The sequence below is a fragment of the Malania oleifera genome, chromosome 2, assembly GCF_029873635.1.
Source record: "Malania oleifera isolate guangnan ecotype guangnan chromosome 2, ASM2987363v1, whole genome shotgun sequence".
Classification (NCBI taxonomy): domain Eukaryota; kingdom Viridiplantae; phylum Streptophyta; class Magnoliopsida; order Santalales; family Ximeniaceae; genus Malania; species Malania oleifera.
The window spans coordinates 121,877,719-121,897,807 of record NC_080418.1 but is presented as its reverse complement, the minus strand read 5'-3'; the positions used below and the strand labels follow the sequence as shown (position 1 = coordinate 121,897,807).

The window sequence follows — 20,089 nt, the reverse complement described above, 5'->3', positions numbered from 1 at the left end:
CTTGTGATGAGCATGCACTTCATGGCTCTATTTTGTAAAACTTTTAAAAAATTATAACAAAAAAGAAAACAGAAAATTAAAGAGTACAAGAGTATTTTGGGATAGGTTATTCCATTCTAATATGTTAAATAATTTTTTTATGTAATTAAAAAATAAGATGTCATTTTTTGTCTGAATATTCTTAAAATTAAATTATTTTAAATTTGTTTTGTTATTATAACAATTTTTATGCAATATTTTGAAATTAAAAATTAACTTACGTTTTAAAATTTATTTCAAAAATTAAAAAATTAAAAAATATTTTTAATATTAAATGACACTTAAAAATATATTTTTTATTTACATATTTTTATATTAATCTTAAAATTTGACACGTAATATATATTATTTAAATAAAAAAAAATTAACACCTCTGTTTTATTTTTATTTTTTTAATAAAAATCTTAAGAAGCATCACCATCACATTTCTCTCTCCTCTCTACTCTCTCCTCTCTCCCTTTCTACCTTCTCTCCCCCTGCACTAAAAGCCTGTTGGGGGCTGCGCTGACTGGCGCACGCCGGAGCCGTCCAATCCTTTGTTTTTTTGTTTTTTTAAAGCCCATCGTTTGGTATATTTCTGTAATTTTTTTCCCATTTCTTCCATATTTTTTGTTTTTAATATTTTTGTATAAAACTCTATAAATACCGAACCCCTGTCTTGATTCATTTTCTTTAGTTTAAGAAATGGCGGAAATGGGTGAGAAAGCTGGTGGTGGCGGGTGGTGGCGGCTGATGAAGTCGCAGCCGGAGAGGGCGGCGGCCAAGGTGATGGATGCGGGGAAGAAGATGAAGAAGCTGGGTGAAGACGATCCGAGAAGAGTGTTTCACTCGCTCAAAGTGGGGCTCGCACTCACCTTGATCTCCCTTTTCTATTGCTTCCAGCCCATCTACGACAGCTTCGGTACCAACGCCGCCTGGGCTGTCATGACCGTCGTCGCCGTCTTCGAATTCTCTGTTGGTAAATTCGATCATGTCCCACTTTTTCTTTATATATATTATTTATTTATATAAACTCCGAGGTGACATGTTAAAACTGTACTAATTGATAAAATTAACGAGCAGGAGCAACTCTTGGGAAAGGCATAAACAGGGGACTGGCAACACTGGTCGCCGGAGCTCTAGGCGTCGGAGCTCATTACGTGGCCTGCCTCTGTGGACACACCGCAGAGCCCATCCTCCTTGGCTTCTTCGTCTTCCTTCAAGGTGAATTTATTGAAGTTAATTTATGTTTTCTAGAAACTCTTCAGTTTTCTAGACTACTATTATTAATGTTTGCTATTGCTAGCTGTTTTTAGGTTGTTGTATTTCAATTAATGAATTTGTGGGTCTCAATGTAATAGTATAAGTATGTGATTAAAGTGAAATGAAAAGGGAGAACCATAAAATCAATCCGTGACCAATTGGGTTGAGGTTTTTAAAAAATTTCCTCTGTTTTTTCCCGCTTGCTTCCTTGTTTAAAACCAACAGAATTGTTGGAGTTTACAAGATGAACTGGAGCAAGATCAAGAAACAAACTAAATACACCAAACTGCTATAAATTATATGAATAGTTAGATTAGTTGCCTAAATGGTTGTTATTGTATCTATATAAGAAGACTGCTTGTATACCATACTATTACAATTCTGTGAAGATAAGAAATATTGTTTTCTTGCTTTTCTCTCTGTTTTTCAAAGCTTGTCTATATTTTACATGGTATCAAAACAGAATTTCGCAATATGTTTGATAGTGCACTGACTAAATTCCACAGGGAGATGCTTATTGTAGAGGAATTATAGTCATCTTCACCAAACTTCTATCTCTCGCCGTAAACCAAGGAGAAGAAAAACAACTACAGAATAGAGCTGTGGTTGGCCAAGGGAGTTTTGAATTTCAGAAATTGATTGATTCAATTTCTGCTGCTCTCTTAAATTTATTTTTCTTTTCTATTCCATTTCTATGGTGGAACCTGAATCTTCTATGCATTCTGCTTCTATGGCAAATGTTGATGAATTTTCAGGAAATCCATCAAATGATTATGTGTTTATTAGTTGCATCCATCGAATAATCTTGGAGCTCTTCTAGTCTTCGAAATCTTGACTAGTGAAAATTATGTTGCATGGAGTAGATCTATCTTCGTTACTCTTATAGTTAAGAATAAGATCGCATTCATAGATGACACTTTGCCTCAATCCAATCTTGGTGATTCTCATATTTGAATTGCTTGGTTGAGAGCAAATAATCTTGTTCTATCTTGGCTAATGAATTCTATAGCCAAAGAAATTCATGGGAGTTTGTTATACTTCACAACTGCATGTGATGTTTGGGAAGAACTCAAGACAAGGTATCTTCGAAGTGATGGTCGAAGAGTCTTTACTCTAGAAAAATCTCTTAGTTCAATTTCTCAAGGATCAAGATCAGTTACTGAATACTTCAATGAATTCAAGACCCTTTGGGATAAATATATCAGCTACAGTCCAATTCCAAGCTACAGATGTGGAATTCTTGATAGGTATTCTTGTAATCTTTTAAAGAATTTTACAGATAGGCAGTAATCATATTATGTGATGAAATTTATCATTAGTTAACATGATTCTTTTATATGATGCGAAGTCAATTACTTCTCCAATCACCTTTGCCTTCTATGAGCAAAGTATTTTTTGTACTACTAAAAGAGGAAAGCCAAAGTTCATTGTCTAATTCTATTGGTTTTTCCATAGATTCTCATGCTATGACTGCTGCACAAACACAGAAGCCTGTTACTACAAATGGTACTCATTTCACAAAATTGAAAGCCAAAGGAAATGTTATTTGTTCCCATTGTGGATATATTGTCCATCTTGCAAACAAGTGTTTCCACTTAATTGGATATCCACCTGAATGGAAAGGTCCACGAGGCAAGAAAATTATTCCTACTCAACATGGAAATACAAATACCAATTTGTCCAATGCAAATGTTGCTTCTTCTTTGGAGTTAAATTCAAGCATCTCAAATATATTTTCTCAATAGCAAATTCAAAACTTATTGTCCCTTACAAATAGCCTTTCTAATACACACATAAACTCCAACTCACGGCAAATACTGCCTCTACATCAGGTATCATATCACGTCATGTTGTTTCAGCTGACAAATAATTCTCCATGGATTCTTGATACAAGAGCTACAGACCATATGATTTGTTCTCCCCATTTTTTCACTTCAATTCATCTACCAAAAAAATCATCTATAGTCCATTTACCAAATGGTCAATTTGCTCCATTTACCAAATGGTCAATCTACTCCTGTTGTTTTCATTGGAACTATACATTTTTCAGTTGATATCATCTTACATAATGCTCTTTACATTCCTTCATTCAGTGTTAATCTCATATCTGCTTCAAAACTTGCTAAAGATAATTCCATTGGTTTGTTTTTCCTTCAATCCAAATGTATTTTGCAGAACCTAATCAGCTAGGAGATGATTAGTCTTGCTAAAGTGAAGTCTAACCTATATCACCTACAACAACCTTCTATTCTAACAAGGAATAAATCTGATCTCAATTGTATATCTTCTGTTTCTTTAATAAATAATTGTACTACCAATGCTGATATTTGGCATCTTCGTCTAGGACATATTCCATCTACCCATCTACCATATTGAATTTTATTAGTGACATAAATTCCAATGTATTAGCAAATCAAATTCATATATGTGAAGTCTGTCCTTTAGCCAAACAGAAAAGGCTTATATTCCTTGTATCAAATAGCTATTCAAATAAAGCTTTTCAATTAGTCCATTATGATATTTGGGGTTATTTCTCTCCTGTATTATATTCTGGTTTTCATTATTTTCTCACAATTGTAGATGATTATGCAAGATTTACTTAGCTTTATCTCATGAAAACCAAAACAGAAACTCGTACCATTCTCACAAATTTTGTTTCTTATATTCATGCTCAATTCAACACACCTATCCAAACTCTTAGAACTGATAATGGCCAAGAGTTCAACATGCCTAATTTCTACAAAAGTCATGGCATAATACACCAATTATCTTGTGTTGAAACACCCCAACAGAATGGTAGAGTTGAAAGAAAACATCAACACCTACTTAATGTGGCTAGAGCTTTGCTTTTCCAATCCAAATTACCACTTTCTTATTGGACAGATTGTGTGCTAACAGCAACACATCTCATAAATAAAACTCCTTCTTCTATTCTCCAAAATCAAATACCATACTTTCTTTTATTTCAAAAACATCCAGACTATGACTATCTAAAAGTTTTTGGGTGTTTGTGTTTCGCTAGCACACTCACAGCGCATAGAGGAAAATTCCAACCAAGAGCTTCAAAATGTATTTTTTGGGTTATCCACCAAATGTCAAAGGGTATAAACTTCTGGATTGATGTGATCCCAAGAGGGGGGTGAATTGGATTTTAAAAAACTTTTCTACTAAATTAAACATTTACGCCGATTCACCATATATCATATCCCATTTAATGTACACGCGTGTATGTAAAATAATTTTAACAGTGAAAGTAAACATACACGTGCGTAGTATAACTTATTTAAATCAAATACGTGTATGTAAATAATTATGACATTAAACAAACATTCATATATAGAGTTTTTTTTCGATTTATCCTTTTTTTTAAATATATTTAATAATATCTTTTTTGGGAAAATAATTCCCGAAATGACTCTGACGTAATCTCGCTACTTGAAGTAGCGAGATTTGCCACGTGTCATTCCGGGAATTATTTCCTCAAAAATACATTATTTAATATATTTTTAAAAAAATGATGAATCGGGAAATAAATTTTTCTACGTAATAAATCGGGAAATAAATTCTTTTAATATATTTTTTTTAAAATGATAAATAGGGAAATAAATTCTTCTACATAATAAATTTTTCTGCGTAATAAATCGGGAAATAAATTTTTTTTTTTTGTAGCGAGATTTGCCATGTATCATTCCACAAATTATTTTCTCAAAAAAAATATTATTTAATATATATATTTTTTAAAATAATAAATCGGGAAATAAATTTAATAAATATATACTATACAATATAATTTTTCTCCATGAGAATCATAGAATTAATTTTAATTTATATTTATCAAAATTATAGAAATATATATACCGTGTTACATTTTTGTTTACATATATCCTCACACACTATATGCCACGTAAACCACGAAGCCTGTGTGTGGAGGTCAGGAATGGGGTTGAGGTCGTCATCCCCGGAAGAGCATCGGCATGCATGAGCATGACATGCATGCCACCAACTTCGGGGTTTCCACCATAGTCATCAAGTGTCAACCTTCGACCATCACATTATCCGGAAGAAAAAAACAAGAGAGAGAGAAAAAAAAACTCACGGATTGATTTATATACTCATAAAAACTGTTCATAGTTTGGGAGATGATACAATAAAAAAATGTCAAATATAAGTCGAAACATAATGAATGAATTTGAGTTTTAAACTTTGATAATAGATAATGATTATAAGATAATTCAAATATTAAGATCAATTATAATAATACAAAATTAAAACAATATATTATTTTAATATGATACTGAATATAAATACAACCTTATTATTAATAAAAAAAGGTGCGTAGGAAAATCATATTTGGAATTTACTATTTCATTAAACATTACCATTAAAACATATAATATAAATAATATTTTGGTGTAACTTTTTTATGTGTTTTTAATAAGATTAATTGTCATCTATATGTAATTCAATGATTAGTTTTAACAATAATATCACAATTTAGCACATTATCTTATATTATTTGTTCAGTATAATTGACAACTATTGATAAATTCATCTGAATAATATAATATTTGTAAAAATTGCATGTTGTATAAAAAAGTTTAATAATATTATGAACATGTACATATGATATAAATTTATTTGTGACTGAAAAATAATAACTTACTTATAATATATGTAAACAAAAATGTAACACGGTATATATATTTCTATAATTTTGATAAATATCAATTAAAATTAATTCTATGATTCTCGTGGAGAAAAAATTATATTGTATAGTATATATTTATTAAATTTTAAAAATAATTCTAATCATTTTTACCCATGATTGATTGTTGGGGTAATTTATTACGTAGGAAAATTTATTTCCCAATTTATCATTTTTTTTAAATATATTAAAAGAATTTATTTCCTGATTTATTACGCAGAAGAATTAATTTTTTGATTTATCATTTAAAAAATATATATTAAAAGAATTTATTTTCCAATTTATTACGCAAAAGAATTTATTTCCCGATTTATCGTTTTATTTTAAAATATATTAAATAATATTTTTTTGGAAAATAATTTCTGAAATGACACATGTCAAATCTCGCTACTCAAGTAATGAGATTACGTCAAAGATATTTTAATTATTTTCTCAAAAAAGGTATTATTTAATATAATTTTTTTAAAAAAAGTGTAAATCGGGAAAAAAACTCTTCATACACATGCTAAAATTTAAGTACAGAAATTTAAATAAGATAGAGAGAGAATGACACAGATTTGTTAAGGAGGTTCGACGAATACTGCCTACGTCCCAACCTTAAGCATACCCCCCAAAGATTCCACTAACCCTACTCACTTAAACGGGTAGAGCAGAAGCCTTATACATCATCTCCTTAAGAGGCGAGGAAAACCCCAACTCAATTATTAGGTTAAGCCGAACCAGTCTCACTTACGGAGCTAAGACTCCCTAATTCAATTTTCAAGCTAAACTGAACCGATCTCACTTACGAGGTTGAGACTCCTCAATTCTATTAACAGGCTGAACCCAACCAGTATATGAAAAATAATTTTTGTACATAATACAATGCTTCTAGACGCAAGCAAAAATGTACACATTAAAGCTCTAAGATGTATGCACTCTCTTATGATATGATTTGACTTCAGTAGAGTAAAGGGTACTTATCTAAATAATTAATGCACACATAAAACATATGAATATATAAAATGATTATTATGTTCTCCAACAAAGATATTTGTAAATAAAAGTATTTGGAGAATCTGGAATTTAAGTTCAAAAGGATTTGTGCAATAAATAATTTCTGCCAAAAAAAATGTTTGTCAAGAAAAAATAATCGGAAGAAATATTAAAGCTACTCTCAAAAATGATTTTAATAAATGAAGTTGCAAATGAGAGTAAATGTAAATGAGTATAAAATAAATGCTCAAAGTAAAATATTCTCTTTAAAATGATTTTCAAAATAGTGGTTGGAAGATATTGGAGAGTATAAACTGTAACCCTAAAAAGATTTTGCAATAAAAATATGAGTGGGGGAACATTGATTAAGAAAATTATTTGAGAGGTTTTTAAGTTAATCAAAGTTGCTAATCTAAAGTAATGAGGGGGTATTTTTGAGTTTGTGAAAATTATGACTATTGGGGACACATAGGTCATTTTAGAAAAAAATTAATGTTGTTTAATTAAAAATAACCTCGTTTACACGCGGTAAAAAATTCAACAACCCGAGAGGCTCAGTCGACTGTACATGAGGTTCTTTTGACCGTAGTGTCCAGTTCAGTCAACTAGGGAAAAATTGAATTGAAAGTATGGTCAACCATCTTTAGGGTTTCAAAGGCGATTTTCCAAATCCGCGTAGTTCAGTCAACTGAATCAATTTGAATTACGAGGTTCGACCGACCGGGCGGTTGGCAATTCCCACGTGGAGGTTCGGTCGACCAGGGTGTTGCCCATATAATTCTGGTCGGTCGATCAGGAGATTAACTTGTTGACTGGAGGAGGTTCGGTCGACCAGATCTTACCTATATATATCTGGTCGGTCGACCGAGCAACTCAGTCTAATTGAGTTCGATCAACAGAACATGCCATCCTTGGGCATTTTGATATTTTTCCGTTTATTAAATTGTCCCCAATTATATAATGTTTCTTTTCAAGATTATGGGGGACATTTTTATGCAATATTCAAAGTCCTAAGGTTAGTCTAAGGTCTTTAAGAAATAACTCTAAAAATCCGGCATCGTTTGATCGAAGGTCGATCGAAGGGTGCCCTATGGTCATTTGGTCCCTATGGTCATTCTACGATCATCTGAGTATTTAAAACATATCATGCAAGATATATGCATTATTACAGACCATATATAAAAATAAATGCATATACAAGAATGAGTATTAAAAAAAAAAAATTTAAATACACTTCATAAGATGGTATGCAATTATCACAAAATTCACATGATAAAAATAAACATGAAGCATACAACATGTGAATCAAACATCAAATAAAGTAGGAGGAAGATATATACCTTTCCATTTTACTTCTTCTTAATCATTTAAGCTCGGAGTGATGTTCATCTCTCTCTCGGTTTCTTGTACCTTTTATGTTTCCCAAAGGATCTTAGCACTTAAAAGAATAAACTTTATAAAAGCATTAGTAACTAAGGTAGAGTAAAAAAAAAAAATGCATGGCACTATAATGATATGCATTAAGGCAATGTCATGTTTTTTCAAAATATTTTTAGATATGGGAAAAACTATGCATTTTAAAATCATTTTTAATGGGATTTGATAATTTTGACAAATATTTTCCAAATCCTCAAATCAATTGATTTTATAAAATCATTTTTAAATTTCAAATGGTAAAATCAATATAATAAAAGCAATAGAGGATTTACAAAGGGTTGACCCCTCAAAACAAGGATACACCGAAATATGAGTCGTTGCAATCTTTATGCAAATAGTGGTTAAGCTTATTGCAACCAAACTCTGATACCAATTGTTGGAATTGGTGTGATCCTAAGAGGGGGGGGTGAATTGGGTTTTAAAAAACTTTTCAACTAAATTAAACATTTACGCCGATTCACCAAATGTAATATCTCATTCAATGTACATGCGTGTATGTAAAATAATTTTAACAGTGAAAGTAAACATACACGTGCGCAGTATAAATTATTTAAATCAACTGCGCGTGTGCAAATAATTATGACATTAAACAAACATTCATACACATGTTGAAATTTAAGTGTAGGAATTTAAATAAGATAGAGAGAGAATGACACATAGATTTGTTAATGAGGTTCAACTAATACTACCTACGTCCTCGCCTTGGACATGCCCCCCAAATATTCTACTAACCCTGCTCACTTAAACGGGTGGAGCAGAAGTCTTTTACATCCTCTCCTTACGGGATGAGGAAAATTCCAACTCAATTACTAGCCTGAGTCGAACTAGTCTCACTTACGGGGCTGAAACTCCCGAATTCAATTTTCGGGCTGAACCGAATCGGTCTCACTTACTGGGTTGAGACTCCCCAGTTAAATTAACGGGTTGAACCCAACTAGTACATGAAAAATAATTTTTGTACATAATACAATGCTTCTAAATGCAAGCAGAAATGTACACATTAAAGCTCTAAGATATATGCACTCTCTTATGATATGATTTGAGTTTAGTAGAGTAAAGGGTACTTTCTAAATAATTAATGCACAAATAAAAGATATGAATATATAAAATGATTATTATTTTCTCCAACAAAGATATTTGCAAATTAAAGTGTTTGGAGAATCTGGAGTTTAAGTTCAAAAGGATTTGTGCAATAAATACTTTCTCCCAAAAAAAATGTTTATCAAGAAAAAAAATAATCGGAAGAAATATTAAAGCTACTCTCAAAAATGATTTTAATAAATGAAGTTGCAAATGAGAGTAAATTTAAATGAGTGTAAAATAAATGCCCAAAGTAAAATATTCTCTTCAAAACAATTTTCAAAATAATGATTGAAAGATATTTGAGAGTATAAATTGTAACCCCAAAAAGATTTTGCAATAAAAATATGAGTGGGGGAACTTTGATTAAGAAAATGATTTGAGAGGTTTTAAAGTTAATCAAAGTTGCTAATCTGGAGTAATGAGAGAGTTATTTATAGAGTTTGTGAAAAATATGACCGTTGGGGACACAGAAGTTATTTTAGAAAAAGATTAATGATGTTTAATTAAAAATAACCTCGTTTACCGGCGGTAAAAAATTCAACAACCCGAGAGGCTCGATCGACCATACATGAGGTTCGGTTGACCATAGTGTCCAGTTCGGTCGACCATGGAAAACTTGAACTGAAAGTATGGTTGACCATCTTGAGGGTTTCAAAGGCGATTTTCCAAATCCGTGCGGTTCGGTCGATCGAGTCAATTTGAACTACGATGTTCGGTCGACTAGGTGTTGACAATTCCCACGTGAGGGTTCGGTCGACTAGGGCATTGCCTATATAATTCTAGTTGGTCAATCGAGAATCAACTTGTTGACCGAAGGAGATTCGGTCGACCAGGTCTTGCCTGTATATATCTGGTCGGTCAACCGAGAGGTCAACCTGTTGACCCCGGGGGAGTTTGGTCGATCGAGGAACTTGGTGTAACTGAGTTTGATCGACCGAACATGCCATCCTTGGGCATTTCAATCTTATTCCCTTTATTAAATTGTCCCTAATTATATGATATTTATTTTCAAGACTATGGGGGACATTTTTATCCAATATTCAAGGTCCTAAGGTCAGTCTAAGGCCTTTAAGAAATAACCCTAAAAATTTGGCATCGATCGACTGAAGGGTGTCCTATGTTCATTTGGTCCTTATGGTCATTCTACGGTTGTCTGAGCATTTAAAATATATCATGCAAGATGTATGCATTATTACAGACTAGATATAAAAATAAATGCATATACAAGTAAAAATAAATGTATTTTTTATCTTCTTTGCTCTTAAATCTTCATGGAAAATACCAGGAGAGTGTGAGCTTTGTGTTCTTGTTAGCATCCATTTTTCAGTATCTTATGTTCGTGCTGAAATGAAAACTTGTTCACATACTAAAAGTGCATATAAGATACTAGTGTTTTGTAAGCATCAAAATAAGGATCGGACTTAAAAAGTCAACACAATTCATACACCTTTTATTTTTCTTAATTTCCCTCAGTATTTTGATTCCTCAAAACCCAATACATCCTCAACTTCTATTACACCTCCTCCCCAAGTTTAGAACACTCCAATTGAACACACTCAAATTGAAACCCTCAGATTGTCTTAAAGGATCAGAAATTCTCCTGCATACTAACAGAATTTCTATTGTGGTAATATGGCTCAAACACTTTCAGCTTCTCAATCATCTCCCAATTGCAGTTCAGCTTATAATGAAGGTAAGTCTCATTCTATTCTTCATTATCTTTCCACTTCTCAGTTATCCCCTAGATATAAAAAATTTGTTGCTGTTGTTACTTCCACTTTCAAACCCCAAACCTTCAAACAAGCTATTTCTCATAGGAGTGAGCATAATTCGAGGAAACCCGAATTAATCGAATTAACCGATCGAAATTGGTTGGTTTGATTCAGTTAAGAACACAAGATCGGTCAATTCGGTTATGGTTTTACAAAGTTCGGTTAATCGGTTCGATTAAGAGGAATGTTAATTCAGTTAACTGAAATAACCGATTTAATAATTAATTAAAAATTAAATATAAATTAGTATATGCTAATTTGTTAATATGTTAATTAGTATATGTTAATTTGTTAATATGTTAATTAGTATTTGGTAAAAAAATTTACAATTATATTATGTTTTTATTAATTATCTTCAAATTAATTCAGTTAAATTCGATTAACCAAATTACCTGAAAAGGTAATTTGGTCAGGTTCGACTCGGTGAGGCCCCTCTATTCGGTCGGTTCAGTTAACAATTCTTGTTAATCAAAAATTTTGGTTAATTCGGTTAATTAACTGAATTTGGCCGAACCGACCATTTGCTCACCCCTAATTTCTCATCCTCAATAGCAAACTGCCATAGCATAAGAAATAAAAGCTCTTGAATTAAACAATACTTGGGATCTTGCCATTTTACCTTCAAATGAGACTACAATTGGTTGTATATGGGTTTATCGTGTCAAGTTCAATGCTGATGGCACAGTTGCAAGACATAAGGCCAGACTAGTGGCTAAGGACTACACTCAACAAGAAGGGCTAGATTTTTTTGATACATACTCTCCTGTTGCTAAGATGACAACTGTGCAAGCCTTACTTGTTGTTGCAACTATAAAACACTAGCATTTACATCAATTAGATGTAAATAATGCCTTCTTGCATGGAGATATTAATGAAGAAGTATATATGCAATTACCACTAGGCTACTATTCAGCAAATGACCCTCGTGTATGCAAGCTCAAAAAGAGCATCTATGGACTCAAAGAAGCATCACGACAATGGTTCTCCAAGCTGTCCACTTCCTTGCTGCAACTTGGATTTACTCAGGGCAAATCAGATTCTTCTCTCTTTATCAAACAAACCCCCTAAGCTTTTATAGCTTTACTCATTTATGTTAATGATGTTATTCTTGCTTTTGATAGTATTGCTCAGATTAATGAAGTCAAGAAATTTCTCCATGATTCCTTCACCATCAAGGATCTTGGTGAACTAAAATACATCTTTGGTTTGGAAATAGCTAGATCAGCTAAAGGCATTGCTATATCCTAGCGAAAATATGTCCCGAATATTCTTCAAGATAGTGGTTTTTTTGACTGTAAACCAGCAAATTTTCCTATGGAATCTAATTTGAAACTAAGCACAACAGATCTTTCACCTTCTCTCATTGATCCTACATCATATCGAAGGCTCATAGGTCAATTGCTATACTTAACTATAACTCGGTCTGATATTGCTTACTCTGTTCAAACATTGAGCCAATTTATGGCTTATCCAAGTACACTTCATCTTCAAGCAGCTGAAAGGGTACTCAAGTACATTAAAGCTACACTAGGTCAGGGTCTTTTTTTATCTACAAACTCATCTCTTCATCTAAATGCATACTCAGATAGTGACTGAGGTGGTTGCTTGGACACTCGTAGAAGTATAACTGGGTTCACAGTGTTTATTAGGGATTCTCTTATCTCATGGAAATCAAAAAAGTAGCCTACTGTCAGTAGATGAGATCATCTGCTGAGTCTGAGTACAGAGCATTACCTACAACTACATGTGAAATTCAATGGCTTCTCTGTCTGTTAGTTAATTTTCATATTTCTCATTCTCAAGCTGTCTTATTATATGCTGACAGCAAATCAGCCTCTGAAATTGCTTCTAATATTGCACACCATGAAAGGACTAAGCATATTCAATGGATTGGCACTTGGTTCGAGAAAAATTGCAAGCAGACCTCATTAACATCATTCACATTCTTTCTAAACACCAAATAACTGATATATTAACCAAGCCTCTTGGTTCAATCCATTTTCATCATCTTATTCACAAGATGGGAATGATTAATATTCATTCTCATCTTGAGGGGAAGTGTTGGAGCTTACAAGATGGTCTGGAGTAAGATCAAGAAACAAACTAAATACACCAAATTGTTATAATTGATATGAGAAGTTAAATTAGTTGCCTAGATTGTTGTTATTGTATCTATATAAGAACACTACTTGTATATCATACTATTACAATTATGTGAAGATTAACAAATATTGTTTTCTTGCTTTTCGGTCTATTTTTCAAAGTTTGTATTTTACAAGAATTATACTTATATATGCGTGCTCGCGCCCACACGCGCCCACCCGCGCGTGCGTATGAGGTTACCTGTTTTTATGTGGAGAGACAAATATATAGGTGATGGGGATTGAGGTGATAAGTGATAATCAAGATGGAAGTGTGAAAACTGATCATGATTATGATAAAAAAATTATTGCAGCGGCTGCGTCGACATTTCTTCGATTTTTTCCGGCAATAAAGGCGAGATACGACTACGGGATACTGATATTTATACTGACATTCTCGTTGGTGTCCGTATGGGGATTTTGGGACGACGAGATTTTGGAGGTGGCTCAGAAGAGGCTGTCGACCATCCTCATTGGCAGCTGCCTCTGCGTGATCATCTCCATCTTCCTTCGCCCGGTGTGGGCCGGTGAAGATCTTCACAATCTCATTGCTTCCAACTTGGAAAAGCTCGGCACCTTCTTAGACGGTAATAACAATTTTAATCTATATGTTCATCTGATCGATTCCTTTTTATTATATTTTTGGAAAATTTGTAGCTAGCTGGGTGTTATGGGTGGATGGAATTGAATTGCAGGATTTGGAGGGGAATACTTTAACACAGTGGACAGTGCTGGAGAGTCCAATAAGGAGGATAAGTCATTTCTTCAAGGCTATAAAAGTATTCTCAATTCAAAAGCCAGTGAGGAATCCTTGGTGGGTGTTCAAATTAATTACCTCTCTCTCTCTCTCGCTCAATGTCATGTCTAACCTTTTTTTTTTCTTGCCATGTGGTCTGCAAAGTATTTTGATAATAGATTAACTTAATTATTCACAAAGATAATAAAAAGTCTGTTCTTTTTCATTCGAAAATTACAGGCTAATTTTGCAAGGTGGGAGCCGGGTCACGGGAGGTTTAAGTTCCGGCATCCATGGCAGCAATACCTAAAAATTGGAACTCTTGTTCGGCAATGTGCCTACCGGATAGAAGCTCTCAATGGCTACCTTTCCTCCGAGATTCAAGTAAATATCATATATATATATATATATATTAGACTATACACCTCCTTAAAAGAAAATGATTTCATCATACCACAATATATATGCATGGTTGTTACATACATACAACTTTGTAGTAGCTTAGTTATAATTTTAATCACGATTCAATTTCTTTGCTATAATTTAAGATTAAACTAATTTTATGAGTACTAACCAATATACAACCTGTTTATACAACTCTATAATTCAACAAATTGATTAAAACTGTTATTATATATAATATAAAAAATAAAAAACTCAATAGCATGATTTGATAAATTATAATTTTTTAACTTATATTTTGTAATCATTTTTGTGCTGTCTTTTTGGAAAGGTAAAGAACATTTTTTACTAATATTAATATAAAATATGTATACTTTTAGCTGCTGGATCCACTAATTTGAAATTGGCACTGCATGTTTTGACAGACCCCACAAGAAATTCGCCAGAAAATTCAAGATGCATGCATTGAAATGAGCTCCGAAACAGGGAAGGCACTAATGGAATTAGCACTCTCCCTCGGGCACATGACTCAAACGTCTTCCGCCAACCCTCACGTCGCCAATGCCAAAACCGCCGCTAAAAACCTCAATTCCTTACTCAAATCAGGCCTGTGGGAAGAAATCGCCGAAAGCGACCTCCTAGCCGTAATCCCGGCGGCCACTGTGGCCTCCCTCCTAATTGACGTCGTTTTCTGCACCGAGAAAATCGCCGACTCCGTTCGTGACCTTGCCTCTCTAGCACGTTTCAAGTCCATAGACCCAACGGTCTCCCAGGAAAACTCACAACCGCGCGACTGCGAGTCACTGTCAAAGGTGGACTGCGCTGACGTCGTCATTGAAATGAGTACTGGACCGTGGCCGGAGACTGTGACTTCTGCGGCGCCGGCGCACCAGGAAAAGTCACAACCGTGCGACTGCGAGTCGCTGTCGAAGGTGGACTGCGCTGACGTCGTCGTTGAAATGAGTACCGGACCGCCGGGAACTGTGACTTCTGCGACGCCGGCACACGCCACTGCCCGACCAGCTGAAGTGTAAATATGGGTATATATATATATATATATATATATATATATATATATATATATATATATATATATATAGGTGGGGTTTACATTTATGTAAGGAGTGCATAGTGCATAGAAGGCAAACCGAATTTAAAAATGGCTTTGAGTTTTTGTTCCGGAAATCTCTCTTCCAGATACGGTTGTAACCAAGAGAGATGACCTGCTTTTGTTGCGTGTAATAAATGTTTTTAATTTTTAGACGGGGGTAGTGTCACCAACTAAGCTTGTTAAGGGTGTTACTTGTCTCGTGTATTTGAGATGGATTTTCATTATGTAAATATTAGTATAGGATTATTTTCTATTAGTAGTATCTTTATATGTTAAATAAGATAATATGACTTTTTGATTACTTTAATGTTTTCTAATATTAGAGTGTGAATAATCTAGAAAGCTCTTTAGGGGAGAGTAAGTGTTCATCAATCATTGTAAAATACAGTAGCTTTTGTCAACATGTTTAGCCTACTTGCCTCCTTTACTAAACACACAATGTTAATGGATGTGTTGTTAATAAATTATGTTTGCTTCAATGTTTACTGCTTGCTTGTCACAATTTTAATGAATTGATTACTGTTTCCGCTACTATTTGAATGAATGCTAATAAAATTGTTTCGTGGATGAATGTTGGTAAACGATAGATTGATCAGTTAAGCAATAGTGCTTTAACTAGCGCCGCACTGCCCTTCGTAAGGGTGTGAAAATAGTAGGACTGTGACACTTGGTATCAGAGCCAAGGCTTAGTTGCTACGAGAATTCAGTTACCTTCGTTGTGGGATGTGGAAAGTTTTGGTAAGTGACCATGACACCAAACAATGCTGAGAGGATCAGTGTGCTGTAAGCACAGGTTGAGGCAACAACCAAAACTGTGGCCGCGGAGGTGGCACAGATGAGATAACTTGTTGATAAAGAGATGAAATCACAAAAGCATCAAGAAAGTTTGCTAGGTGAGATTTTAGAAGACTTTCGTCATACAGTGGAAACTTTGCAATCTCAGATGGTGGATCTAGATGCAAAGCTGAATCTAATGGTTCTTGCTATGGGGAACTCCAACACTCTGGGAATTAGTAAGACCAAGCTACCAAAATCCAGGATGTATGGGGGTGCCCAAGATGCCAAGGAGTTAGATAACTTTTTGTTTGCTGTGGAGCAGTACTTTCGCGCTATGAGGATGAGCTCAGAACAGGCAAAGGTAGATACTACGGCCATGTACTTGGTTGGTGACGCTAAACTGTGGTGGCATACCAAGTACAAAGAAATTGAAAATGGAAGCTGTGTAATCAATAGTTGGGCAGACTTGAAGAGAGAGCTCAAGGCCCAATTCTTTCCTAGGAATGTTGAGTATAATGTAAGGAAAAAGCCGAGAGATCTCAAGCATACGAGGTCAATCAAGATATATGTGAAACAGTTTTCTGCTTTGATGTTGGATATTCGGGATATGTCAGAGAACGACAAGTTGTTCTATTTTCTAGAGGGGATGAAACCGTGGGCAAGAACTGAACTTCATAGGCAAAGAGTTCAAGACTTGTCAACTGCACAAGCTGCTGCAGAATGCTTGACTGACTACGCTGGTGATGATACTACTTCGTCTGAATGGTTTGGCGGAGAGGGAAACAGTGGAAAGTCTTTCAAGAAAGGCAAACCCAAGAGTGGGGAAGTCGACTCTAAATCATCAACCTCAAAGGAAACTTCTTCATCTCACGTGTTTAACACACCCAATGGAAAAGGGATGAGTAAAATTCCGTGCTACTTGTGTGGTGGATCTCACAAAGTGAGTGAGTGTCAACACAAGGGATCCTCAATGCTTTACAAGCTTCCACTTCGGGACAAGTGGTGGAAAGCAAGGAGGAAGAGGATAATGTCTCAAGGGTGGGTTTAGTGCAGTTGGTGAGCACATTGGAAAAGCTAGCAAAAGCACCGAAAGTTACCCGAGCAAAAGGGTTCATGTTTGTGGACTTGAGGATCAATGGGAAGAACACCCGCGCTATGGCGGATATGAGGGCTACTCATAATTTTATTTCGTAGTTGGAAGCATAGAGACTCAACTTATCCATAGAGAAGGACACATGACGCATGAAAGTAGCTAATTTTATAGCCCAGCCTACTTTGGGAGTAGCCAAGCAAGTGATTGTGAAGCTTGGACAGTGAGAAGGTCATGCGAATTTCACAGCAATGCCATTGGATGACTTTCCAATCATCTCTTCTCCTCCACCTGGACCAGATAATAGGGGGCGGGCCTTATCGGACTAATTATTGACCCCACAGATTAACATGTGTCCTTATCAGTGTGTTTTGTCCTCACTCAAACACTTTCTGAGAAAACTTCTCAGGAGGCCACTCATCCCAATATTGCTCCAAGGCAAGCACGCTTAACCGTTGAGTTCTTATGGGAAAGTTCCCGAAAAGAAAGGTGCACCTTGTTGATATGGGTAGTAACATCTAATCTTTTAAGCCTTTTATCCATAGGGTATCACATTCTCCCCCACTTGTATAACGTAACGTCCTCGTTGCGAACCCATATTTCCAAACCCAAGCGATGTGAATCTCATCACACTTTCGGCTGGGTGTTGGCTTTGATACCATTTGTAATGCCTCAACCTCAGTGAGTGCTCTGATAGGTACCCGTTGTTGCCACGGGCGCAAGGCCCACCAGGTTAAGTGAACGCCGGAAAGGGGGACGTTACAAATGGTATCAGAGCAAAGGGCTAGTTACCCCGATCCCCGGGAACTCTCGCTTATGAATGATTGTGGCGAAGTAAGACTCTCCGCCCGAGGGCTTGCTGAATTGAGGGACAGCGATACGTAATGCCTCAATCTCAGTGAGTGCTCTGATAGGTACCCGTTGTTGCCACGGGCGCAAGGCCCACAAGGTTAAGTGACAACACCTGAAAAGGGGACATTACAGTTCCTAAGGGGGACGGGGGCAGTGCTGATGCCTTCGGCTAGTTCCCTGTGTTTGATAGGAGAACACTCTTGCATGGTGCAAGTCGTTGCAACGAAAGGAGACGACGGGAAGTCCTTTTTAGCCATACAACTCAATAAGGGATTGAGTCAGGGTGAGCAGATATGTCTAGCCACGACGGTGGTAGACAAAGAAGTAGGCCAAGAACTGGAGCCTACGACCATCCAAGCGGTATTGGATGAGTACAAGGAGTTGTTGCCAGATAAGCTGCCTCACAATTTGCCTTCACGACGGACTGTGAAGCATGAGATCAAGTTGTTATCAAGAGTGGAACCACCTACAAAAGGGCCATGTCGGATGACGCCTCTAGAGATAACAGAGTTGGGAAAACAGCTTGATGAATTGGAAGCGAGATGTGTTCGCCCTTCCAAAGCACCGTTGGGAGCATCGGTATTGTAAGGACCCAAATCCGAGTGGGTTCCTGTATATAAATTTTTCAGCGGACGCAAATAAATCTAAATTATTTTTATTACTAGAGCACTAATTAGTTTTATTACAAATATATGTCTCAACTATTAAAATGCAAATTTATAAAATTCTAAAATACACAAATATATTTTAAATTGTATAATGCTGAATTTTTTTATTCTACTTTGTTCTTTTTATTCCCGCACATGCACTTGCTACGCCAGATTTTTGGTACATTATTCAAAATTATCTGAAATGTAAAGTAATGATTGGGGTGAGATGACACTCAGTAAGTAAATAGGATTATTATTAGTGTGTGGCCAAAATGAGCTTTCAAAATATTTTAATTTCGTAAAATAATATTTAATACTATAACTTTAAAACTACTTTAAAAATAAATATAAATTTAAAAATTTCTGTATAAAACATTTACTATCATCTATAGCAGTAAAACTTTATAATCATATACTATAACTGTTAAACTGAACTTTTTAACTTTTAAAATTAAAACTATAATACTCAATCATGTATATATATAAATATACTTTTTTTCTTACTAAATCATTATCTAGGCACAAATATGTCTTCGTTCACATAAACATATATTTTTCCTTCAATTCATTAATTATTTTGTATACGTAATTAAATATGTATATACATGTACTGTAAAAAAATCACCCTTAGGCATGTTAATCGTAAGTCATGTTTACCCCCATGACTAGATTGTGCAGTCTGAAGACTGGACTTAGCTGGCTGGCTGGCCAAACTAAATCAACGTAGATCATTATTAAGTGAGATTTTTCCTATTAAACCTTGGTCCGATTTAGGTATGCACTCAAGAGAAATCCACTATCATATAAAACCACTCTATAAATAGTGTGGGTACACTTCGATCCGTTTAAACTTTAAATTGTGGTACCGAACATCTGTAACTTTGAACTTTTGCCATAAGAGGTTTTAAAAAATATTTTTATTATATAATTTGTACAATTAAAATAATATTATGAAAATCTCATTTTTACTCATATTTTCGTGAAATACGGAACGTAAAAAAAAAAATCAACTTATTTAATTTTTACTCATATTTTCGTGAAATATGCAACGTATAAATAAACTCATGCCACACAATT

At 34.7% G+C, this 20,089-nt stretch overlaps 1 protein-coding gene across 1 annotated transcript; it reads left to right on the top strand.

The window, feature by feature from the left end:
- The first annotated feature begins 469 nt into the window (after nt 1-469).
- Nucleotides 470-15,567, top strand: LOC131147694 (aluminum-activated malate transporter 2-like). The gene is made up of 7 exons (XM_058097219.1): nt 470-608; nt 716-997; nt 1,102-1,242; nt 13,709-13,981; nt 14,090-14,208; nt 14,371-14,514; nt 14,958-15,567. The coding sequence occupies exons 2-7, from the start codon at nt 724-726 to the stop codon at nt 15,564-15,566; spliced, it is 1,560 nt and encodes a 519-aa protein (XP_057953202.1). The 5' UTR covers nt 470-608; nt 716-723; the 3' UTR covers nt 15,567.
- The last annotated feature ends 4,522 nt before the right edge of the window (nt 15,568-20,089 follow it).